This window comes from Pristiophorus japonicus, unplaced genomic scaffold, assembly GCF_044704955.1.
Source record: "Pristiophorus japonicus isolate sPriJap1 unplaced genomic scaffold, sPriJap1.hap1 HAP1_SCAFFOLD_487, whole genome shotgun sequence".
NCBI classification, from domain to species: domain Eukaryota; kingdom Metazoa; phylum Chordata; class Chondrichthyes; family Pristiophoridae; genus Pristiophorus; species Pristiophorus japonicus.
In genome coordinates this window covers 88,846-115,228 of record NW_027254392.1, presented here as the reverse complement: position 1 = coordinate 115,228, position 26,383 = coordinate 88,846, and the positions used below count along the sequence as shown (strand labels likewise).

The 26,383-nt window shown below is 45.0% G+C and overlaps 1 protein-coding gene across 1 annotated transcript in view; it reads right to left on the bottom strand.

Annotated features, from left to right (window-relative positions):
• Nucleotides 1–11,795: 11,795 nt before the first annotated feature.
• The window catches only part of LOC139253265 (DNA-directed RNA polymerase I subunit RPA1-like), a 102,522-nt gene continuing 87,934 nt past the window's right edge, over nt 11,796–26,383 (bottom strand). Inside the window, exons 23-25 of the mRNA XM_070873475.1 lie at nt 18,227–18,344; nt 15,499–15,663; nt 11,796–12,384 (exon numbers count right to left, since the gene is read on the bottom strand). Of these exons, the coding sequence (XP_070729576.1) occupies nt 12,284–12,384; nt 15,499–15,663; nt 18,227–18,344 (384 nt within the window). The 3' untranslated portion in view covers nt 11,796–12,283. The remainder of the gene's footprint in view (nt 12,385–15,498; nt 15,664–18,226; nt 18,345–26,383) is intronic.

Here is a 26,383-nt window from a genome sequence, read left to right as displayed (position 1 = left end):
TTCAAACACTCTTTTCCTCAGGTGGCCGAAGGCTGCACTGGCGCACTGGAGGCGGTGTTGGATCTCGCTGTCAATGCCTGCTCTTGTTGATAGGAGGCTCCCGAAATAAGTGAAATGGGAAATACCACCAACGATGTCTCCGCACGATCCTACAAATCCCCTGGGAGGACAGACGCACCAATGTTAGTGTCCTCGTCCAGGCCAACATCCCCAGCATTGAAGCACTGACCACACTCGATCAGCTCTGCTGGGCAGGCCACTGTCCTCATGCCAGACACGAGACTCCCAAAGCAAGCGCTCTACTCGGAGCTCCTTCACGGCAGGCGATCCCCAGGTAGACAGAGGAAACGTTACAAAACCACCCTGATAAAGTGCAACATCCCCACTGACATCTGGGAGTCCCTGGCCAAAGACCGCCCTAAGAAGAGGAAGTGCTTCCGGGAGGGCGCTGAGCACCTCGAGTCTCGTCACCGAGAGCATGCAGAAATCAAGCGCAGGTAGCGGAAGGAGCATGCGGCAAACCTGTCCCACCCACCCTTACCCTCAACGACTATCTGTCCCACCTGTGAGAGACTGTGGTTCTCGTATTGGACTGTACAGCCACCTAAGAACTCATGTTAAGAGTGGAAGCAAGTCTTCCTCGATTCTGAGGGACTGCCTATGATGATGATGATAATGACTGCTAGACAAGATGGTATCATAAAAATTCGTCCATGGCAACCTACGATGAGAATTCTGGTGTCTGAGGTTTGTGTCAAACCTTTGTGGATCATTAGAAAACCCGAGTCGTCCACACAAACCTCTCACTATCATCTGATAAGCTAGTGATCAAAATTATAGGATATAAAGAAAATGACAGTAATTTCTCTTAAATCTGGTAGCAGCACATATCACATTAATTACTCTATCTAATACAAAAGCAAAATACTGCAGATGTTGGAATCTGGAATAAAAACAGAAAATGCTGGAAATCTCAGCAGGCCAGGAGAGAACGCAGAGTTAACGTTTCAGGTCGATGACCTTTCGTCAGAACTGTATCTATAATGACAAGTGAGCAAAGCCCTGGGAGACTGTGGTAGCCCATAACCCCCCCCACAATCACAACTAATCCTCTGTGAGCCTGACTATATGTTGGTCGATGCATGAGGAATACTCCCCTTGTCCATGGAATTGTACCCCAGCTAAAGCCAGGGGAAGAGGAGGAGGAGAGAAAATTGGAGGAAATAAAATATTGGGTCGTTTGAGCGTGAAAGCCTAGTTTGCCACTGTAACCAAGTAATTGCAGGTCTCCAGTCGTCCTGGTTAATCTTTGCCACTGGATAAAGGCCTAGTTCTGTCAAGCCCGTGTGGTGGCTGATGTGCAACGGATGTGCACAGGCATCTTCCACCCCCTCAACTGGAGTTTAGGACTGGAACGTCGGGTCCTTCATTGAAACATCTGTGAACTCTCGTGGAAGCAAGTCATCCTTGTTCGAGGGACCGCCTATGATGATGAATTGCTCATCTGAAAGAAAACTGCGCTGATCTTTCATTCAGAACATATGTGACTGTTGGCAAGCATCATCAGAAAGAACAAGCATACAGATAACACATTTCCAAGATTTTATTGAAATACGTGCAAGTTACAGGATACGGTAGCATAGTGGTCATCAAGGTCCAGCTTGGTGATCGGAGCGTGATACAGCAGGAGCGGCGAGAGACTGTCGAGGGACGTGATCGGGGCCCAGGAGAGACGTGAGTTCAGGGCCAGGGGCCCAGGGGCAGCACGAGCCAACCCACACTGCAATATGTGTGCGCACTAGGTCCGTGCAGCAGAGCAGGTCTCCAGTCGTTTTGGATAACCCTTGCCAGCGGACCAAGACCTAGCTCTGTCAAGCCCGTGTGGTGGCTAGTGTGCAACGCCCACCACACGTTAAAGAAATTCCACGCAAAGGCATCTTCCACCCTTCAGTATGTAGTTCAGGATTTGGAATGTCAGGTCCTTCATTGAGACACCTGTGAACTCATCCTTTTTTGGTGTGGAAGCAAGTCATCCTCGATACGAGGGACTGCCTATAATGATAATGATCTATAATGATGTTTCCTTTATTACCAGTGCTTTGAAATTAGGTGATGGTTTTGTTTTTATGGAACTGATTGACCGGTTCGGGTCATAAATTGTATCTTTCTCCTTGTAAAATCAGAGTTTATTGTCTACATAGAAGGATAAGAAATAGGAGCAGGAGTAGGCCATACAGCCCCCTCGAGCCTGCAACAAAGCAACAAAGAAAACAGAACCGGGAACTATGCCAAAGAAATTTTCGCATTAACAGGCTACAAGTCATGTGGAGATCACACTTTAGTGAAAGAAGATCATTGAGCCAGCCAGGGAGACAACAGATAATATGTTGAAGATGGACTCCGGTGCCTAGAACCAGCACAGCACCAAATGTTTCTGATGGAGTTTCTTAACCAACTGTCTCATCAAAGAGGTCATGGGGTATGTTTTCCTCTTTGGCGCCAGGCCACAAGAGCCGGATGAAGCACAAACCATGATCACAAAATCAGCTTACAAACAGCTTATGATTCTCCCCCAATTTGTTTTAGTGAACGGAAAATCATGAGCAGCTTGTGTGAGACCTTGTGGTAAGGGCCTCCACCTTGCCAAGCTAAATATACCTCATCACCACACTCTTGCAGCACCTGTTTGCAATGAGGTATGTCTCAAGTGGTCTAGCCACAGCCTGTTGCTTTGGAATTGAGGCATAAAATTGAGCTTGTGAACTGTCACTGCACAGGATCTATGGACAAAGTATGCAGTTGACACAAATTACAGGATGCGAAGTTACTGAATAAGTCCCAGCACCTTAGCATGTAGCTTCATGTACCAAGGATCCTGTTATCGGCCTCTAAAAGGCCAGGAGTTCGGGCAGTCGGAACAGGGAGAAAAGTAAACAAAGAAGTAATAAGAAATCGAAGTGTGACATCTCAGCCAAGCAGGTAAGTGAATGGCTGGTGGATTGGTGAGTATTTAATCTTCTTCGTTTTCCTTTTCTTATCAGTAAGTAACCTTTGGCATTGTTGTCAAATTAAGTTAATTTCAGGGTTAAGTCACGGCAGGAGAGCCCAGACCCATCTCATGCTCCTCCTGTACTATGTGGGAACGTCCCTGACTACGTGGTGTGCAGGAAGTGTGCCCAGCTGCAGCTCCTGACAGACCACATTGTGGCACTGGAGCTGCGCATGGACTCACCCTGGAGCATCCGCGATGCTGACGATGCCGTGAATAGCACATTTAGTGAGTTGGTCACACCGCAGGGAAAGGTAACACAGGCAGATATGGAATGGGTGACCATCAGGCAGAGCAGTGGAAGGAAGGTAGTGCAGGGGCCCCTGCCATCATCTCCCTCCAAAACAGATGTACCATTTTGGCTACAGTTGGGGGGAGATGACTCATCAGGGGAAGGCAGCAGCAGCCAAGTTCATGGCACCATGGGTGGTTCTTCTGTACAGGAAGGCAGGAAAAAGAGTGGAAGAGCTATAGTGGTAGGGGATTCTATTGTAAGGGGAATAGATAGGCGCTTCTGCGGCCGCAATCGAGACTCCAGGATGGTATGTTGCCTCCCTGGTGCAAGGGTCAAGGATGTCTCGGAGCGGCTGCAGGGCATTTTGGAGGGGGGAGGGTGAACAGCCAGTTGTCGTGGTGCATATAGGTACCAACGATATAGGTAAAAAAAAAAGGGATGAGGTCCTACAAGCTGAATTTAAGGAGCTAGGAGTTAAATTAAAAAGTAGGACCTCAAAAGGTAGTAATCTCAGGATTGTTACCAGTGCCACATTCTAGTCAGAGTAGAAATAGCAGATAGCAGGATAGTTAGGATGAATACGTGGCTTGAGGAATGGTGCAAAAGGAAGGGATTCAAATTCCTGAGACATTGGAACCGGTTCTGGGGGAGGTGGGACCAGTACAAACTGGACGGTCTGCACCTGGGCAGGACCGCAACCAATGTCCTAGGGGGAGTGTTTGCTAGTGTTGCTGGGGAGGGTTTAAACTAATATGGCAGGGGGATGGGAATCTATGCAGGGAGACAGAGGGAAGTAAAATGGGGGCAGAAGCAAAAGGTAGAAAAGGAGAAAAGGAAAAGTGGAGGGCAGAGAAATCAAAGGCAAAAATCAAAAAGGGCCACGTTACAACATAATTCTAAAAGGACAAATAGTATTAAAAAAAAACCCTGAATGCTCTGTGTCTCAATGTGAGGAACATTTGTAATAAGGTAGATGAATTAACTGCGCAGATAGCTGTTAATGGATATGATGTAATTGGGATTGCGGAGACATGGCTCCAGGGTGAAGAACGCTGGGAACTCAATATCCAGGGGTATTCAATATTCAGGAAGGATAGACAAAAAGGAAAAGGAGGTGGGGTGGCGTTGCTGGTTAAAGAGGAGATTAACGCAATATTAAGGAAGGACATTAAGCTTGGATGATGTGGAATCTGTATGGGTAGAGCTGCGGAACACTACAGGGCAGAAAACGCTAGTGAGAGTTGTGTACAGACCACCAAACAGTAGTAGTGAGGTTGGGGATGACATCAAACAGGAAATTAGGGATGCGTGCAATAAAGGTACAGCAGTTATCATGGGTGGCTTTAATCTATATATAGATTGGGCTAACCAAACTGGTAGCAATATGGTGGAGGAGGATTTCCTGCAGTGTATAAGGGATGGTTTTTTACACCAATACGTCGAGGAACCAACTAGAGAGCTGGACATCCTAGACTGAGTGTTGTGTAACGAGAGAGGATTAATTAGCAATCTTGTTGTGCGAGGCCCCTTGGGGAAGAGTGACCATAATATGGTAGAATTATTTTTTAAGATGGAGAGTGACACAGTTAATTCAGAGACTAGAGTCCTGAACTTAAAGAAAGGTAACTTCGATGGTATGAGACGTGAATTGGCTAGGATAGACTGGCAAATGATACTTAAAGGGTTGATGGTGGATAGGCAATGGCAGACATTTAAAGATCACATGGATGAACTTCAACAATTGTACATTCCTGTCTGGCGTAAAAATAAAATGGGGAAGGTGGCTCGATCGTGGCTAACAAGAGAAATTAGGAATAGTGTTAAATCCAAGGGAGAGGCATATAAATTGGCCACAAAAAGCAGCCAACCTAAGGACTGGGAGAAATTTAGAATTCAGCAGAAGAGGACAAAGGGTTTAATTAGGAGGGGGAAAATAGAGTATGAGAGTAAGTTTGCAGGGAACATTAAAATGGACTGCAAAAGCTTCTAGAGATATGTGAAGAGAAAAAGATTAGTGACGACAAATGCAGATCCCTCGCAGTCAGAATCAGGTGAATGCAGTAAGACCTCCCTGCTCCTATACTCAAATCCTCTCGCTATGAAGGCCAACATGCCATTTGCCTTCTTCACCGCCTGCTGTACCTGAATGCCAACTTTCAATGACTAATGTACCATGACACCCAGGTCTCGTTGCACCTCCCCTTTTCCTAATCTGTCACCAATCAGATAATCTGCCTTACTGTTTTTGCAACCAAAAAGGATAACCTCACATTTATCTACATTATATTGCATCTGCCATGCATTTGCCCACTCACCTAACCTGCCCAAGTCACTCTGCAGCCTCTTAGCATCCTCCTCACAGCTCACTCTGCCACCCATCTTAGTGTCATCTGCAAACTTGGAGATATTACATTCAATTCATTCGTCTAAATCATTAATGTATATTGTAAATAACTGGGGTCCGCACTGAACATTGCGGCACCCCACTAGTCACTGCCTGCCATTCTGAAAAGGGCCCATTTATTCCTACTCTTTGCTTCCTGTTTGCCAACCAGTTCTCTATCCACGTCAATACATTACCCCCAATACCATGTGCTTTAATTTTGCACACTAATCTCTTGTGTGCGACCTTGTCAAAAGCCTTTTGAAAGTCCAAATACACCACATCCACTGGTTCCCCCTTGTCCACTCTGCTAGTTACATCCTCAAAAAATTCTAGAAGATTTGTCAAGCATGATTTCCCTTTCATAAATCCATGCTGACTTGGACCGATCCGGTCACTGCTTTCCAAATGCACTGCTATTACATTTTAATAATTGATTCCAACATTTTCCCCACTACCGATGTCAGGCTAACCAGTCTATAATTCTGTTTTCTCTCTCCCTCCTTTTTTTAAAAAGTGGGGTTACATTCGCTACCCTCCAATCCATAAGAACTGATCCAGAGTCTACAGAATGTCTGAAAATGACCACCAATGCATCCACTATTTCTAGGGCCACTTCCTTAAGTACTTTGGGATGCAGACTATCAGGCCCTGGGGATTCATCGGAGTTCAGTCCCATCAATTTCCCTAACACAATTTCCTGACTAATAAGGATTTCCTTCAGTTCCTCCTTCTCGCTAGACCCTCGGTCCCCTAGTATTTCCGGAAGGTTATTTGTGTCTTCCTTAGTGAAGACAGAACCAAAGTATTTGTTCAATTGGTATGCCATTTCTTTGTTCCCCATTATAAATTCACCTGATTCTGACTGCAAGGGACCTACATTTATCTTCACTAATCTTTTTCTCTTCACATTTCTATAGAAGCTTTTACAGTCAGTTTTTAGGTTCCCTGCAAGTTTACTCTCATACTCTATTTTCCCCCTCCTAATTAAACCCTTTGTCCTCCTCTGCTGTATTACAAAATTCTCCCAGTCCTCAGGTTTGCTGCTTTTTCTAGCCAAGTTATATGCCTCTTCTTGGATTTAACACTATCCCTAATTTCCCTTGTTAGCCACAGTTGAGCCACCTTCCCCGTTTTATTTTTACGCCAGACAGGAATGTACAATTGTTGAAGTTCATCCATGTGATCTTTAAATGTCTGCCATTGCCTATCCACCGTCAATCCTTTAAGTATCATTCACCAGTCTATCCTAGCCAATTCACTTCTTATACCATCGAAGTTACCTTTATTTAAGTTCAGGAAGTTAGTCTCTGAACTAACTGTGTCACTCTCCATCTTAATGAAGAATTTAACCAGATTATGGTTATTCTTCCCCAAGGGGCCTCGCACAACAAGATTGCTAATTAATCCTCTCTCATTGCACAAGACCCAGTCTAGGATGGCCTGCTCTCTAATTGGTACCTCGACATATTGGTCTAGAAAACCATCCATTATACACTCCAGGAAATCCTCCTCCATCGTATTGCTACCAGTTTGGTTAGCCCAATCTATATGTAGATTAATGTCACCCATAACTGCTGGACCTTTATTGCACGTATCCCTAATTTCCTGTTTGATGCCATCCCCAACCTCACTACCACTGTTTGGTGGTCTGAGTGATTACAGTCAGCAGGGTAAGGGGGAATCTAGTGAAAGCAGGATGGAGGAACTGCATAAACTGATCCTGTCCAACAGGTGCAATCTGCTTGTTACCGGAGGAGAAAAGGCTGCAGGGAAGTCAGTTAGAATGCCAAGCAAAGCAACGTGGAGCAGTCCAAGTGGAAGAGGAGCAGAATTGAAAGGTTGTCGTTGTAAGGGACCATCAGCAGTCACGACAGAGTCCAGGAGGAATGTGTTGCCTGCCCAGTGCCAGGGTAAAGGATATCTTGAAGTGGCTGGAAAGGAATGTGGAAAGGGAGGGGGAAGAATTGCTGTGATCAGCATCAGAACCAAATATATAGAAAGAGGTGCTGCTGAGGGAGTATCAGGAGCAAGGCCCAAAATTAAAATGTAGGCCCTCGTGATATTTCACCCTTTATGTGGAAAAAAAAGCACTAAAAATTTGGTGCATTTGTGCCTCCCGTTAACGCTCCCTTTAACTGAGGGAAGGGCCCCTCGGACACAGCAGCGCTGCACAGCCAAGTGCATAGCGCTGCTGAGGCGCCCACCCCGTTACCGCCCCAGGAAGGAAGTGACGTGCTTGATTCAGCACTCCACTTCCTTCCGGGGGCGGTAACCCGAATTTTTCAAGAGGGGCGGGACTTCCGTGCCTGTCGCTGAGTCTCGCGTCTCACAAATGTTACCGCCCCCAAATGGGGCAACACCGAATTTCACCTCTTTTATATCTTGTCTGTGTATTTATCTTTTCTCCAATTTGAATCCATGTCCCCTTGAGCTAGGATTCGTTTTAATATTGAGTATCATTCTGGAATCCAGTTCCCCTTAAGATCTTGAACACCTAAGGTGACCTCTTGGCAACTTTTCTCCAATGCATTCCTTTCTTATTATTGGAGGTGCTATTCCCATTTATCAATTTAGCTTCTCTTCTTTGTACTCCCTTCAATCCCGGGATGTTCCCCGCACCCCCCCACCGCACCCCCCCCCCCCCTCCCCCCGTGCCCAGAACTGTATAGAATACTCAATGTTGGGGCAGAGCAATGCTTTGTACAAGCTAACCATCACTTCCGGGAACTTGATTCTATCTGATGGGCTTTAAATGTTCACCACCACTGCACACTGGTCTAATGATTTAAGAGCATTTTCCATTAAAACCTCAATGCTGGTTAACGAGGAAATTAACGCAATAGTAAGCAGGGACATTAGCTTGGATGATGTGAAATCTGTATGAGTGAAGCTACAGAATACCAAAGAGCAGAAAACACTAGTGGGAGTTGTGTACAGACCACCAACCAAGTAGTGAGGTCGGGGACAGCATCAAATAACAATTAGGGATGCGTGTAATAACGTGGGCCCATTAGAGACAGAGACAGGAGAAATTATAATGGACAATATGGAAATAGCAGAGATATTAAGCAAAAACATTGGATCTGTCTTCATGGTAGAAGACACAAAAATTATTCTGGAAATAATGGGGAGCCAAGGGTCTCGCGAGAACGAAGAACTTAAAGAAATCAGTATAAGTAAAGACAGTGAGCTGGATTTTTGGTCTTCTGCTGCCCCCATTCGCGCCCCGGAGTGGCGGCGGAAAGCACTTGTGGGTGAGCAGCCAGCTTCCAGCACCCCGCCGGGACATTCAATGCCAGTTTGGACGGGGCCCGGACCATCACCGCCCGGAAGTGGCGAGCCGGTGAGCAACACCCCTGGTTGAGACACCAGCTTGATTTCTGGTGGCCGCCTGACCCATAGCGCTCTGTAGGCACCCCTGCGGAAGCTGGCTTTCCAAGCTGTAGCGGCTGCAGTGAGGTAAGTAAAGTCGGCCTCAGGTAAATGTGATTGGTTTTTTATGTTGTGGTGGCGTGAGTTATGTATTGGGAATGTTTTTGGTGTTTTTTTTATTTAAGTTTTTTTTTTCCATGGCGCTCCGAGGCCGACTGTTTAGCTCGGGGTTTTCGCTTGCTCAGCCGGCCTAGCGCCCTAAAATAGGTGTGTAACGCCTCTCTTCGTGTTCCATTCCAAACTCCGGGCCCAGTGAATGAAGTTTGCAGCGGCAGATGCAATCCATTTGCCGGTACAAAATTTATCGCTCCAACCGGGACATCGCCGCAACAGAGGCACGACCGAATTTCACCCTCATAGTACTGGAGAAATTATTGGGACTAAGTGGCAACAAACCCCCGGAACCTGTATCTGAGGGTTTTAAAAGAGGTAGCTCCAGAGACAGTGGCTGTGCTGGTATAAATCTTCCAGAATTCCCTAGATTCTCGAACAGTCCCCAAGGATTCGAAGGTAGCAAAAATAAACCCACTACTTAAGGAAGGAGGAACAGACACAACGGGGAAACTATAGGCCAGCTAGCCTGACATCAGTAATAGGCAAAATGCTAGAATCTATTATTAGGGACGTGGTAACAGGGCACTTAGAAAATCGTTATATGATTACGCAGAGTCAACATGGTTTTATGAAAGGGAAATCGTGTTTGACAAATCTGTTAGAATTTTTTGATGATGTAACTAGTAGAACGGATAAGAGGGAACTAGTGGATGTAGTGTATTTGTATTTTCAAAAAAGCATTTGATAAGGTGCCACACAAGAGGTTATTACACAAAATTAGGACTCATGGGATTGGGAGTAAATACTAGCATGGATTGAGGATTGGTTAATGGACAGAAAACAGAGAGTAGGAATAAACGGGGCTTTTTCGGGTTGGCAGGCTGTAATTAGCGGAGTACCGCAAGGATCGGTGCTTGGACCTCAGCTTTTTACAATCTATATTAATGACTTCGATGAAGGAACTGAGTGTCACTAATGATACAAAGTTAGGTGGGAAAGTAAGCTGTGAGGAGGACACAAAGAAGCTGCAGAAAGATATAGATAGATTGACTTGAGTGGGCAAGAACATGACAAATGGAATACAATGTGGGGAAGTGTGAAGTTATCCACTTTGGTAGAAAAAACAAAAAAGCAAAATATTTGTTGAATGGGGAGACTGGGAAATGTTTGCATTCAGAGGGACCTGGGTGTCCTTGTAAATGAATCACAGAAAGTTATCATGCAGGTACAGCAAGCAATTAGGAGAACAAATGGTATGTTAGCTTTTGTTACAAAGGGATCAGAGTATAAGAGTAAAGGCGGCTTACTGCAATTATACAGGGCATTGGTGAGGCCACACCGAAAGTACTGTATACAGTTCTGGTCTCCTTACCTACGGAAAGACATATTTACCTTAGAGGGAGTGCAACAAAGGTTCACTAGACTGATTCCTGGGAACTGCCCTATGAGAGATTGAGTAGACTAGGCCTAGAGTTCAGAAGAATGAGAGGTGATCTAATTGAAACATATAAAATTCTTAAGGGGCTTGACAGGGTTAATGCTGAGAAAATGTTTCCCCTGGCTGGGGAATCTAGAACATGGGGTCACAGTCTCAGAATATGGGTCAGCCATTTAGGACTGAGATGAGGAGGAATTTCTTCACTCAAAGGGTTGTGAATCTTTGGAATTCTCTACATCAGAGACCTGTGGTTGCTTAGTCATTGAATATATTCAAAACAGAGGTCGATACATTTTTGGGAATCAAGAGATTTGGGGATAAGGTGGAGTTGAGATAGAAGTTGGCATGCAGGTACAGCAGGTGAAGAAGGCAAATGGTATGTTGGCCTTAGGGGATTTGAGTATAGGAGCAGGGAGGTCTTACTGCAGTTGTACAGGGCCTTGGTGAGGCCTCACCTGGAATATTATGTTCAGTTTTGGTCTCCTAATCTGAGGAAGGACGTTCTTGCTATTGAGGGAGTGTAGCGAAGGTTCACCAGACTGATTCCAGGGATGGCTGGACTGACATATGAGGAGAGACTGGATCAACTGGGCTTGTATTCACTGGAGTTTAGAAGAATGAGAGGGGATCTCATAGAAACATATAAGATTCTGACGGGACTGGACAGATTAGATGCGGGAAGAATGTTCCCGATGTTGGGGATGTCTAGAACCAGGGGACACAGTCTTAGGATAAGGGGTAGGCCATTTAGGACTGAGATGAGGAGAAACTTCTTCACTCAGAGAGTTGTTAACCTGTGGAATTCCCTGCTGCAGAGTGTTGTTGATGCCAGTTCATTGGATATATTCAAGAGGGAGTTAGATATGGCCCTTACAGCTAAAGGGATCAAGGGGTATGGAGAGAAAGCAGGAAAGGGGTACTGAGGGAATGATCAGCCATGATCTTATTGAATGGTGCAGTCTCGAAGGGCCGAATGGCCCACTCTAGCTCCTATTCCTTATGTTCTTTTATCGGGAAAAGTTGCTGCAGTTTCGGTCAAGAGTTCTGTTTGCTATAGTTTATAGAAACTCTCTTTTAAATACTCTGTAAATAGACTTTGGTTGCTGTAAAATACACTGTGTACTACAAGTCCTGCTGAGCCACAGCTGACACAGATAAATATGAATATGGCTCCACAACAAAACTTTTACCACAAAAGTAATTTCTTCTAAAGCTCATTTTTTATTTTAAATCATCTTTCTCGATGACTAGTGGAATTTAATTCAAAAAGGTTCCTGGGCACAGTAATGGAGCTACTGCTTCCGCACTCAGCAGGACAGGAGTTTCTGTAAATCAGCAGTGCCTCCATTAAAGCAGTACCTCCTCTGGTTTGCTAATACCAGCTTTCATTGTTCATTTTCAACTTCTAATGGACTTTGATCCATTCTTTCTGCCTGAGATTGCAAGCCCGGGTGGGAATTTGGCTCAGTTTCTTTCCCTGCTATTAGCAAACAGCTCAAACCAACACATTAGAGATGTATTTGCTGGCTCATCACTTGCCACCGTGGAGGGGCCTTTAGTGCCGACTCGTGTCTCTTGCGATTCTGTATCTTACAAGATATATAAAAATATACACAACGTAACTTCCCGTCTGTGTCCACTTCCAATAAAATAGACTCTCTAATCGGACGAGAGATCAGAGAGGGGCAATCATTTCAGAGGCTGCTTCAGATCAAAAATGCCGGTGCCGCCACGGACTACTTTCCCCACCACCAGACATGCTGACGGAGACTTCAATTCATCATGAGAGCCTAAAGGAAAGGGGGGGGGGGGGGGGAGATAATAAAACACCATTAAGGAATCAATACTGAAAAACAAATGCTGAGAACATCAGATTTTCTTCAATTACCTGGGATACGCTGATGTTCTTGCCAAATCTTTTCTTTTTAAAAAAAAAACCTCCATTCCTTTCTACCACTTCAGTCTCATTCTTATAATACAGGCTTTGAAAACTCAAGCATAGTGTCACCTCATCAATATCTCTTACTTCATCTTCCCTCCTACTCTTTTCAACTTGGTGGTGTCCTGTGCCACCTACAGGCCTTGGGCTTGGCTCATCTCACCTAGAATTAGGTAATACCAGCCGTTGCAGAGGGCAGGCATTTATGAAATGGCTCCAAGCTGATCTAAGCCAAGAGGGGGAAATACAAAAACGCACTCAGGGTTCCTGCTCCCGATTGTTATCCGGTGACTCCTGTTGAAAGATGCACACACGTGCACAGCCGTCAGTTGAGGACAGAATCGGGTTCGGTTGTTATGCTCCCGCAATCCAACAGCTGACCGACCACAAATCATGCTGCGCTGTAAGGGCCGGCAAACCCGGGAAAGTGCAATACACTGAATTATTACAGCACATAGGTTTTTGCTGGGTAATCTGCAACATCTGAAGAACTAAATGAATATATTGGAAGAACTAAACAATGTTTACCATGTGGCGATCTGATACCCCAAACAAGAGCTTCGAGGAGTTGAGATGAAGCGAATTAATGATTAGGTGAAGCCGAACTAGGATTTTAAAATCACAATATGAGGATAACATCGAGGGAGGTAAGAAGTTTCATAGTTTCAGGCAGCCGGATAGAATGAGTTAGAAGAGACGAGTGTAACACAGAAAGGATGCAGAGAGGAAAACAGTGTGCAGAATGGGTGTCTTTGCAGCTTAAGAGGGGAAATGACTACAGTAGAATCAATAACAGAGAGGAAAATAAGTAATAAGAGACAAGTGAGGAATGGAGGCAATATTGTTGGAAATGGATTAACTGGTAGACTGAACACTGTACGGTAATACAGCGTAACATAACATGAAAAATAAGAGGAAAAAAAAACAGAAACCAGGTTTCACTTGGTTGCAAAAAAGCTTAGCAACATTCGTAGTGAAATTCATTCTTCATTTGTTGGTGGGAATCTGAGGCGGTATGTTTTATTTAAATAACCAAGATAGCAAGTCAAGTCCATAATCCAGAACACCATCAGGAATGAAAAAAAAGTGGGTCAAATCAGGAAGCTGTGATAGTTCCTGTTTTACTGTGACAAGTGGAACACTTGAGGAAATTAAAAAGCAGAAGGTGAGAGTGTATGGGGTACATGAAAAGCTGGAATTAAGTGTTGCAATTGCACAGACATGCTTTCCATTTTGAGCTGACATAAAAAAAGTGCAGCTAGATGCAACAGTAACAAGGATAGATGTCTAACAGGTTTGATCATGGTCGGCACTAGGGAGCAACAGTAAAAAAATTATGAGGGACCTGGATAGAGTGGATAGGAAGGACCTGTTTCCCTTGGCAGAGGGGTCAACAACCAGGGAGCATAGATTTAAAGTAGTTGGTAGGAGGTTTAGAGGAAATATGTGGGGAAATCTCTTCACCCAGAGGGTGGTGGGGGTCTGGAACTAACTGCCTGAAAGGGTGATAGAGGCAGAAACCCTCACCACCTTTAAGAAGTACTTGGATATGCACTTAAAGTGCCATAATCTGCAGGGTTGGAAAGTGGGATTAGGCTGAATAGCTTTTTGTCGGCCAGCGCAGACATGATGGGCCGAATGGCCTCCTTCCGTGCTGTAAATTTCTATGATTCTATTCTATGATTAGTCATCGCTCCAGCGACTTATAAACCAAACGTGGTGTCACCTAATCACTCCTCCTTATTTTATCTGTCTTATTTCTACTTTTTGAACTACAGTAGCACATCAACATTCAGGTTTCTCAATTGAAAAAGAAACGGTTGGCAAATAGTAACTAGTGGGGTGCCGCAGGGGTCAGTGCTGGGTCCTCAACTATTTACAATCTATATTCATGACTTGGATGAAGGGACTGAGCGTAATGTAGCCAAGTTTGCTGATGATACAAAGATGGGTGGGAAAGCAAATTGTGAGGACACAAAAAATCTGCAAAGGGATATAGACAGGCTAAGTGAGTGGGCAAAATATTTGCAGATGGAGTATAATGTGGGAAAATGCGAGGTTATTCACTTTGGCAGAAATAATAGAAAAGCAAATTATAATTTAAATGGAGAAAAATTGCAAAGTGCTGCAGTACAGCGGGACCTAGGGATCCTTATGCATGAAACATAAAAAGTTAGTATGCAGGTACAGCAAGTAATCAGGAAGGCAAATAGAATGTTGGCCTTTATTGCAAGGGGGATAGAGTATAAAAGCAGAGAAGTCCTGCTACAACTGTACAGGGTATTGGTAAGGTCACACCTAGAGTACTGTGTATAGTTTTGGTCTCCATATTTAAGGAAGGATATACTTGCACTGGAGGCTGTTCAGAGAAGGTTCACTAGGTTGATTCTGGAGGTGAAGGGGTTGACTTATGAGGATAGGTTGAGTAGATTGGACCTATACACATTGGAGTTTAGAAGAATGAGAGGTGATCTTATTGAAACTTAAGATAATGAGGGGGCTCGACAAATTGGATGCAGAGAGGCTATTTCCACTCATAGGGAAAACTAAAACTAGAATAAGGGGCCGTCCATTTAAAACTGCGATGAGGAGAAATTTCTTCTCTCAAAGGGTTGTAAATCTATGGAATTCTCTGCCCCAGAGAGCTGTGGAGGCTGGGTCATTGAATATATTTAAGGCAGAGATAGACAGATTTTTGAGCGATAAGGGAGTAAAAGGTTATGGGGAACGGGCAGGGAAGTGGAGCTGAGTCTATGATCAGATCAACCATGATCTTATTGAATGGCGGAGCAGGCTCAAGGGGGCCAAAGGGCCTACTTCTGCTCCTATTTCTTGTGTTCATATGTAAAGGATGATCTGGATTATATTGTGCGGCTTTAGAGACTTATTTCAAATTTTACTTTCCCTACATGAAGGATACTTGCTCAAGTTAAAACAAAAACAGGGTTAACGAGATCTTTCTTACCTAGCATAGTTGCATGTTTTAAGAACTTATAGCTGGTTTCAAAAGTCATCTGCTGAAGTGGCGAGGAGCTTGACTGCATGCCAATGCGATTAAATGGCTTGTACGATCCGTCAAAACACATGTAGTCTGCCACAAGAGAAAGATGGCGAGGGTCCACTTCAATACCTGTGCAAGAGTGAAGCAAAGAATTAGTTGCAGCTCATCAAAAGCACTGAATGTGATCAATGATATTAACATCAATTCAGTTCAAGAAGAGCAGAAGAGCATTGCAGTATGGGACTGCTGCCTATCATTGCACCATAGAATTGTTTGGATATCCATGCTTAGATGTGACCAAGAACAACGGCCCTGAATTCTAAGCAGCATCCTACTAAAGAACTCTTTGGCAAAAACAGAGCCCTTTTTAGAACAATGCTCCTATGCAAGGCAAAGGAAAGCTGTTGCAAAAGTAGCTGATGATGCACATCATGAGACCAAGAGGGCGATTAGGGTGATGAAGCGAATCAGTGGGTTGCATTCATCCGCACCAATGCACGTTACATAAGAGTGATTCAAAATCATTTTTCCGTTTGCTAAAATCTGTCATTAATCACAGTTAAAAAGGGCTTCCTGTAGACTAGCACCGATTACTGACAAGTCTGGAGCTCTTCAACAAACGCATCCTCAGGGTCTGAAGACAGCACTACCAACAGGTCTCAGTAAGGGCCGACCTGCATGGGCACAAGAAAAACCAATGGAATGTGCTGCACACAGAGAAGGCCCAGTGAACCAGTCTGATTAGAAGGAACTGGATGCTGCATTGCAACGCCTAGCAAATTTTAAAGGGGCAATGTTCATGACAAATTCCTAAACATTACTCTGGGCAGGGGGGGCTGGAGATGATGCAAGAATTTGCGCTCATTTATATCAGTGCCCATTATGATTAAGCCACGGAGAGGTAGCCAACTGTTGCAGAATCTCTACACCTCCAAGTGGTGGAACCACGAAGATATGATGTGTTCCATGCTGAGGTCAGGAGAATGGCTATGCACTCATACATCTTATGGTGAGGGGTACTGCTCACCAGGCCACTCAGGGAGGAGCTCCTGATACTTGGAGTCCACCCTGTGAGGGCTCAATTCCAAGCTTGTCAGTTGTCATATGACCAACTAGTTACTACAGCCTGGGAGGAGAGTGGATGGGGGAGGACAGAAAAAGTGAGGATGGTAAGCAGCGCCTCTTCAGGGTGGAGATGGCTCCAAGATGACATTGACTGGCGATTAGCTTTTGGAACTAAGTCATAGCAGACATAGTAACTGGATAACTGAGCCAGTTAAGTCAATAGTACATGAGAACACTGTTCATGGTTGACCAGCCAGCCTGGTTTACTATTGGTACCAGAGAACTGCAGATGCATAAGAACATAAGAATTCGAAGCACAGACGCTTCAGCACAGAAAGGTCATTTGGCTCATTGTGCAGCCAAAAAACAGTCACGATTGAGAACTTGCTCTCTAGGGAGCTACGCTGAAGGAGGATTAGGTTAATCCCTGCCCAGCCTCTGTGAGAAAGTGTGTTGGAACATCACTGCACTTAAATAACCTTACCAGCTGTTCAAAAGGGCCTTTATTTAATTAATAATATTTTTGTACATCAATTTTTCTCTATCAAAAACCCACACCTCTACAATAGATGGAACAGAAGCATTATACCAAACCAACAAACCGATTAAGCTTGCTATTATCAGCTTCTCCTCCCAACGGCTCAGCTGGTGAAAACGCCATCCAGTGTGGAACTGGCACACACAGTCCTGGAACGTCCCAGCTATGTTCTGAGTTAGCTGATTTCAGCCAGGATGACAGCAGAGCTGTTATAATTGGCCACAATCTCCCTGGGCTAGAGAGGGAGGCGGGGAATGGGAATTTCCCTGGGGTAAAGAGTAGGGATTCCCACTCACGATCGCTATCCAGTGACCCTGCGTTAAAGAATGCATGTGCGGAGATCCAGTGCAACTGAGCTTGACTGTGAATCCAGTGTTTCCATGTGTTTTTTTTCTGTTGCCCCCTAGTGCCTACCAGGATCAAACCTGTTAGACATCTATCCTTGACTGTGATGCTTCTCGCTATCTCAGCCAAATAGTCCACCTATACACATACCTGAAGAATGGCCATGTGGGCAAGGGCCAGGAGGGGGCCTTGCATCTGTAGGACCATACGCCAGCAAGAGTTGGTGTCTTCAGAAAAGGAGGGGTGAAAATCATAGGGACGAAACAACAACAACTTGTATCTATATAGCGCCTTTAACGCAGCGAAATGTCCCAAGGCACTTCTCAGGAGTATTATGAGATAAAACATTTGCAACCGAACCGCATAAGGAGAAATTAGAGCAGATGACCAAAAGCTTGGTCAAAGAGGTAGGTTTTAAGGAGCATTTTGAAGGAGGTAGAGAGGCGGAGTGGTTAAGGCAGGGAATTTCAGAGCTTCAGGCCGAGGCAACAGAAGGCACGGCCACCAATGGTTGAGCGATTATGATCAGGGATGCTCAAGAGGGTAGAATTAGAGGAGTGCAGATATATCAGGGGGTTGTGGAGCGGGAGGAGATTACAGAAGTAGGGAGGGGAAAAGCCATGGAGGGATTTGAAAACAAGGATGAAAATTTTGAAATCGAGGCGTTGCTTAACCGGAAGGCAATGAGCGAGACTTGGTGCGAGTTAGGACACACGCAGTCGAGTTTTGGAAAACAAGACTTACCATATACAGCAAAGACATCCTTGATTTCTTTTTCGATGACTCTTAAAGCAGCTTCGATACCATACGTACTGGCAATGGCGTGGACATCATTCGAATACAAGCGGCTCAGGTCCAAGGTCTAAATGACGGGAAGCAAAGGGGATTGGAGAAAACGGGTTTACTATCATACTTGAGAGACCTGAAATTCAAGTTATTCTCAACACAGTAATGACATCTGAGAGAATTCAAACAGGCTGCATTTAGACAAGTTGAGAAAACAGAGACTCCAATGACTACGTGCAGTTCAGCATGTTGCATTAAGTCATTAATCAACTTGACATTTTAGGACCTTGGATAGCGAGCCAATTAAAAGGTTAAAAGACTATTAATTGAGCCAATAAGGTCAAAGGCGGCGAGTTCTTTTCTGTAAATTGATCCAGGTATAAGTACAGCCATTTTGACCATGTGGTCCCAGAAGGACAAAGGCCTGGCTTAAATCCAAGAACTTGTTACTGCTGTCTGCCAAAAATAAAGCAGTTAAAACTACAATCGGAGTTCGTATTTCATTGGAAATTAAGAGATCTAACAATTTTGGCGTCACGAACAGGATCGCTGAGGAAAGAAACTGAATTTTGGACATCGGACCTACATACTGAGGTAAGGACACCTCTTTCAAAAAAGTCCTCGGTCAAAAGTCTAAATTCGCCTCTCCTTCTACGCGATTCTGAAAGCCTCCGGTTTGCGAACCCTCCGGTTGGTAGTCGGCTCGAGGTCCCATAGACGTCTAAACTTCGGTGGTGTGTTAGTTAATTAATCACCGACCTATTGATTGGCTGGAAAGCCTACGACTCGAGACCCCAGTAAAGAAATCAGTATTATGGCAGCAGGAGATAGGAGCAAAGAATTGCCTACAACTGTTAAAGGTGGGCAAGCACCACCTGAGGTTTCGCTAGATTTAATTCTCGAACAGTTGAAAGAATACATAGAGCAACAATTCAATTTATCTAAAACCTGTATTAAGATCGAACAAAAGTACGGAACCTCCAAAGGACAATGGTCCTTGGACGAGATTTAAAGGGTCTGGGGAAAAACGACCCGTATGAAAAATAAAGAGTGAACTAGATGGTCCGTAGCGGTTATGGGCCAGATCCGAAAGCGGAATGAAATTATAATGCGTTCCCAACATGATCGAGAACTGACGAGTATAAAGGATCAATTGCAAGCTGTTTGTGCACAGCTGCGACAGAAAAAGCTTGAACTTGAAAAGCTGGAAGCGGAAGTTAAAGATCGTAAAGGTGAAATTAAAGAATGGAAAAAATCATTAGGTCAAGAGACAGTAATAGGAAAAGGAAAATGTATTGGTCAATTTCCAGGATACCCATGTTTGGATAAATTAAAAGCGCAAACCCGAAGACACGACCGAGGAATAGATACGGATTCTGAATCCTCCGACAATACAGTGTCGGAGGATGAAGAATTAGGGGTGCACTTTGCCCCGTTTAAAAAAAAAAAAGACGAGTTGTAGTCAAATCAGAAGAGACTGCGGATGAGGGCGGAACCAAAAAAACGAGGAAAAGGGTGTATGCAGAATACTTATTTCATGATCCGGCAGACCCAGAGAAAATCAATAAATGGTCGAAGGAATTGCCCAATCCAAAGAAAGGGGGAGTAAAAACGTGGGACCAATTGGACCGCTTCAGAAATATATATCAACTTCATCCCTGGGACGAGTGCAAATTTTGACCATAATGGTGCCAAAAACACAGGGAAGAAAATTGCACGACAAGGTAGAAGAAGCTTTGGGGCAGGATGAGCAAGATTTAGATGCAGGATGGGAGGCGATTAAATACTGGCTGCAAGCCTTCAGTCCAGCTAAGACAGACTGGGGAAAAATTGCAGCCTGCCAACAGAAAGGAACAGAGGAGGTCCTGGAGTATGACGAGCGGTTTAGATGCATGTGGCTAGAACATTCGGATATGAATAATACGGATGAGGAAATGGATGAACAAGTGTTTGGACCCCTGAAAGCAGCTTTCGTGGCAGGTCTAAAGCCAGAACTGTCCAAAATGCTTAAGGTAGTGTTACCGGACTGGGAAGGTAGAGGAACTACCTTTGCAGCATTGGTGGATCGACATAACCAATTAGATCGGGATATGGGAGCTAAAGTCCGAGCTGTACAGGCTATGGGATGGAAATCCCAGGATTTCGATAAACAGTCATTCGGAAAATTACCCGGAAAATGTCATTATTGTGGGAAAGAAGGTCACTGGGCCAAGACGTGCAGGGCAAAACAGAAAGGTCATGACTGGGGAAGAGGATGCAGTAAGGGATACAATTCAGCCAACAAGCCAGGCTTGTCACAAGATAACGACCTCATAGAAGCATTTAAGCGACTGACAATACAACAACAGAAGGAATTACTTGGGATAGCAAAAAACGATTAGAGCCAACCCTGGCCCCCCTCCTCGCACTAATACAACAAAGGGAAGATGGGCTATATATAACTGTGAGGGTAGGCGATAAGGATGTGGACTGTCTTTTAGACACAGGGGCGGAATTAACATGCTTACCCCTACAATATGGAGACTTTTTGCCGTTGGATGGTACAGCCTATGGAGTTGGGGGCCATAAAATGGAAATTAAAAGGACAACACCGGTACTTATAGGGCTGGGTCCACATGAACTAACCACGCCAGTCTGGATAGTTCCAGTAGATCAACCCCTTTTGGGAATGGACGTTCTAATCCAAGTAGATTCATCGTTGCATTTCGAGGATGGTCGGGTGACATGGTCAATTAGAACTTTGAAGAAAGAAGAATTGAAGGAACACCCAATATGGGCTAAAGACAAGAACGATTGTGGCCTACTCCAGATGGAGCCTGCGTCATTTACAGGGACCAAGCCTCCATGCACTAAACAGTATCCCATCAGTCCAACTGCCATCGCGGGAATCTTACCGGTTATTCAGCAATTGGAGAAACAAGGGGTGCTTATTAAAACGCATAGCTCCTCCAATAGCCCCGTGTGGCCAGTACAGAAATCTAATGAGACTTGGCGTTTGATTGTCGATTATAGGAAAGCTAACCAGTGTATTGATCAAAAAGCTCCTTTGGTCGCAGATCCCTCCACCATTTTTAATGCCCTTAAACCGGAACATAAATATTTCTCGGTTATAGATATGGCCAACGGATTTTGGTCGGTGCCTCTGGCACCGGAGGTTCGACAGTGGTTTACTTTCACGGTCCAAGGACAACAGTATACTTGGACCCGGTTACCACAGGGTTTCCACAACAGCCTACGGTATTCCACATGGCTTTACAAAGCCATTTGCGAGAATTACCTCCCCTGTCATCCATAGTCATCCAATATGTAGATGATATCCTGCTAGCTTCAAACACGGAAGACCAGCATGAACAAGATTTACGAGCTTTGCTGGACCACCTTTGGCTGAAAGGACATAAAGCCAGCATCGACAAAGCACAAATATCCCAAGAAGAGGTTGTATACCTGGGACAAAAGATTTCACAAGGAAAGAGAGAACTTACCCAGGATAGAACTGCAGCCATTCGGGCTGCTAAAAAACCCACCACTATTCAGGAACTAAGGTCTTTTTTGGGATTGTGTAACTTTAACAGAAATTGGATTGACTCCTTCACACAGCTTGCTCAGCCACTGAATGATATATTAAAGGGGAAACGTGCCTCTAAAGAAGCCATCACCATCACTAAGGAACAGCAAGAGGCCTTCCTGAGTTTGAAAAAGGCTTTGTGTTGGCACCGGCTCTGGGAATCCCCGAAAGTGGTAAGCCATTTACCCTGTTTGTCCATGAGAAAGACGGATATATGACAGCTATACTGACACAAGAACATGGGGATCGGCAAAGACCTATTGGCTATTATTCGGCAAAACTGGATGCGGTCACCCTTGGATGGGGAAGTTGCCTAAGGGCCATGGAAGCTACATGTCGAGCGGTAATGACCACTGCGGGTCTAGTCCTCGACCAAAAGCTGATTATGAAGTGTCCCCACACCGTACACGCTTTGCTGTCTATGAATAGAATGTCTCAGGTGACAGCAGCAAGATGGACACGCTGGACAGCAGTTTTGGAAGCTCCTAATCTCCATATCGTCCGGGCCAGCCCGGTTAATCCCACAACTATGCTCCCGATGTCAGAATCGAGGGAGCAAGAGGGGGGAGAATGTGAAGAGCATGACTGCGTGGAGATTTTAAAAGAAACAGAAGAAGCAGCCTTAGCAGCAGAGGAGCCTCTGCACAACCCAGACCTCATCCTGTTTACAGATGATTCCTCCTTTGTTGACAATGGTACCAGAAAAGCAGGATGGGCAGTTACAACCTTATATGAGGTAGTGGCAAAAGGATGTTTACCCTCAGGAATGTCAGCACAACAGGCCGAGTTACGGGCCCTGTCAGAAGCATGTCGAATAGCAGAAGGACAGACAGCTAATGTCTACACAGATTCACGTTATGCTTTTGGAGTCGCTCACGACTTTGGTCTGTTATGGCGGAAAAGAGGATTCCTCACTGCTGCTGGTACACCTATCCGAAATGGAAAAGAAGTCCGAGACTTACTGGAGGCCATACAATTACCTCAGGAAGTGTCCATCCTGAAGTGTAAGGCCCATACCAAGGAAAATACCACAGAAGCACAGGGAAATGCCCCAGCCGACCAGGCAGCTAAAGATGCCGCCTCACAGGGCGTTCCTCCAGAAGAACCAACACAGATGTGCAGATTGAAAGCACTCAGGACTCTGACACGAGACCTTTAAACAATGCAAGGCCGAGTGCTCCAGAGAGGAAAAATGGACATGGATTGAGGCAGGAATTAAGCTATGTGAAGATGGTGTCTGGAGACAAAGAGTTACCGACAAGCCAGTCGCGCCACAAGCGCTTATGCCTTTTTTAACCCAACAGATCCACTCGTGGGGACACTTGGCCTCACAACAGATGACGGCACGGTTCCAGAAAAGCTGGTGGGGTCGGGGATTTAAAAAACATGCTCAGCTGGTAACAGACCGCTGTGTGGTCTGCCAGAAAAATAATTCTGGACCCATCACGGTAATGCCCCAGCTGAGGCCCCCTACCCCTGTCGGACCATTCCAGCATCTGCAGGTTGATTATATATCTCTTCCTTCATGCCAAGGATACACTAACATTCTTGTCATGGTTGACAGATTCTCTAGATGGGTAGAAACTGTCCCAACTAAAAGAGCCACAGCCAATCACACTGCAAAGGTCTTGTGTAAGGATTACATTCCCCGATGGGGAGTCCCGAGTAGCATTGACTCAGATCAGGGAACACACTTCACAGGTGCTGTCTGCCAAGAAGTCTGTAGGTTACTGAACATTACGTGGGATTTACACTGTCCTTATCATCCACAATCATCAGGACAAGTAGAACGAATGAATCAAACTTTGAAACAACGGCTTGCCAAATATCACCAAGAAGGAACACCATGGCCCCAGGCACTACCAATAGTGCTATGTAGCATTAGGGCAACCCCAAACAGAACTACAGGTCTAAGCCCATTTGAAATTATAACAGGAAGACCCATGTCGCTGCCAGGAACTATCGATTTACGGAAAGCTGATGTTCACTTAATGAGTGACACTTTGTTATCATACTGTCAGAACCTAACCAATGCTATTAGTTCTGTTTCCCGGCAGGTATCGGCAGCTTGGGGTAATCCACCCGAAGGAGGACACGACATCATCCCGGGAGTCTGGGTGTATGTGAAAAATTGCATAAAAACCTTTGGGTGCCAAGTGGGAGGGACCTTATCAAGTGTTATTGACCACCCAGGCAACTGTTAAAGTCCAAGGAAAGAAAGCCTGGATCCACGCTTCACACCTTAAACGAGCACCCGTAACTGAAGCTCAAATCTAATAAGGACAATTACATTTTGCCAAAATGTATACATTTACTGTATTATTGATTGTAGGTATTCTAGGCATAGGCCTACTTCTTACTAGCCGACCTTCTGCACCAAAGGGAAATAGTAGGGTAGCAAGGGAATTACATGTAAATACCTTTTTATATATGTCATACATTTATGCCAAACAAGGTAACATTTCTAGTTGTTGGGTGTGTGCGCATATTCCTATTCACTCAAAGGGAGGGGTTCCCTTGAGGCCAGTTCCCTTGAATATCTCGGAAATGGCTGAGTGGATAATTAATCAAAACAAAACAGGCAATGCGTTTCAGGATACGGAAAACTGGGCACGTAAATGGAAGTCAGCAGGTTACAATCTGACTACCTTTGAAGGGGGATACCAACCGTGCTACAATAATTCCAAACGGCCCCCATTTTTTGTTATCACTAATACAACGGGAATAGGAAGACCGGGGGAATCGGTCTGTCTGATTAGAAACATCAAAGGAGGCCAAAATATGGAGTATAGTAACTGCTCCCGGAATTAGAATATAATCAAGCCACGGAACCGTCCAAACTGGGCCGATGTGGGAATTTTTAACGTAACGGGGATTCTGAATAAAACAGATGGAAAAGCCTGGACAGGCCCCGGTGTGTTGCTGACAAAGAAACAACTAACTTTCATTGCCTATAATGGCACCTATTGGGTGTGTGGCCACAAGGCCTACCCTTGGCTGCCCCAGAATTGGATGGGATCCTGCTATTTAGCCTACATTGTGCCTTATATGTATCATATAAAGTCACTGTCGGAACATCTACACCGTCCTAAGAGAGCTATCACAGAAACAGAGAGGTTCTTTGCCATTCTGATCCCTGGGTATGGGACCGCCAAACTGGCAAGGGAATCCATTAACATGGCATCCGTTGTGGAACGGGTAGCCAATGATACCTCAGAGGCCCTAGTTAAAATCAATGCAGAAATGGTAGCAATCCGCACAGTTGCCCTACAGAACAGACTGGCCCTTGATTACATCCTGGCTGAAAAGGGAGGTACTTGCACCTTACTCGGAACTGAGTGTTGCACATATATCCCAGACAGCTCCGAAGAAATTACCCACTTAGCGGAGCATATCCAAAAGGAGGTAGAAAAACTTAAGCAACCCCCATCATTCACTTTGTGGAGTGGAGCCACTGAATGGCTAGGTTCAATAGGAACTTCATTGGTGGAAGGTTTAATTCTATTTGTTGTAATTGTTTTACTTTTATATTGTTTGTTTATGTTGATTAAATGTTGTCCCAGCAGACCATCTGTACGTGGCACATAGAAACATAGAAAATAGGTGCAGGAGCAGGCCATTCAGCCCTTCTAGCCTGCACCGCCATTCAATGAGTTCATGGCTGAACATGAAACTTCAGTACCCCCTTCCTGCTTTCACGCCATACCCCTTGATCCCCCGAGTAGTAAGGACTTCATCTAACTCCCTTTTGAATATATTTAGTGAATTGGCCTCAACTACTTTCTGTGGTAGAGAATTCCACAGGTTCACCACTCTCTGGGTGAAGAAGTTTCTCCTCATCTCGGTCCTAAATGGCTTACCCCTTATCCTTAGACTGTGACCCCTGGTTCTGGACTTCCCCAACATTGGGAACGTTCTTCCTGTATCCAACCTGTCCAAACCCGTCAGAATTTTAAACGTTTCTATGAGGTCCCCTCTCACTCTTCTGAACTCCAGTGAATACAAGCCCAGTTGATCCAGTCTTTCTTGATAGGTCAGTCCCACCATCCCGGGAATCAGTCTGGTGAATCTTCGCTGCACTCCCTCAATAGCAAGAATGTCCTCCCTCAAGTTAGGAGACCAAAACTGTACACAATACTCCAGGTGTGGCCTCACCAAGGCCCTGTACAACTGTAGCAACACCTCCCTGCCCCGTACTCAAATCCCCTCGCTATGAAGGCCAACATGCCATTTGCTTTCTTAACTGCCTGCTGTACCTGCATGCCAACCTTCAATGACTGATGTACCATGACACCCAGGTCTCGTTGCACCTTCCCTTTTCCTAATCTGTCACCATTCAGATAATAGTCTGTCTCTCTGTTTTTACCACCAAAGTGGATAACCTCACATTTATCCACATTATACTTCATCTGCCACGCATTTGCCCACTCACCTAACCTATCCAAGTCACTCTGCAGCCTCATAGCATCCTCCTCGCAGCTCACACTGCCACCCAACTTAGTGTCATCCGCAAATTTGGAGATACTACATTTAATCGCCTCGTCTAAATC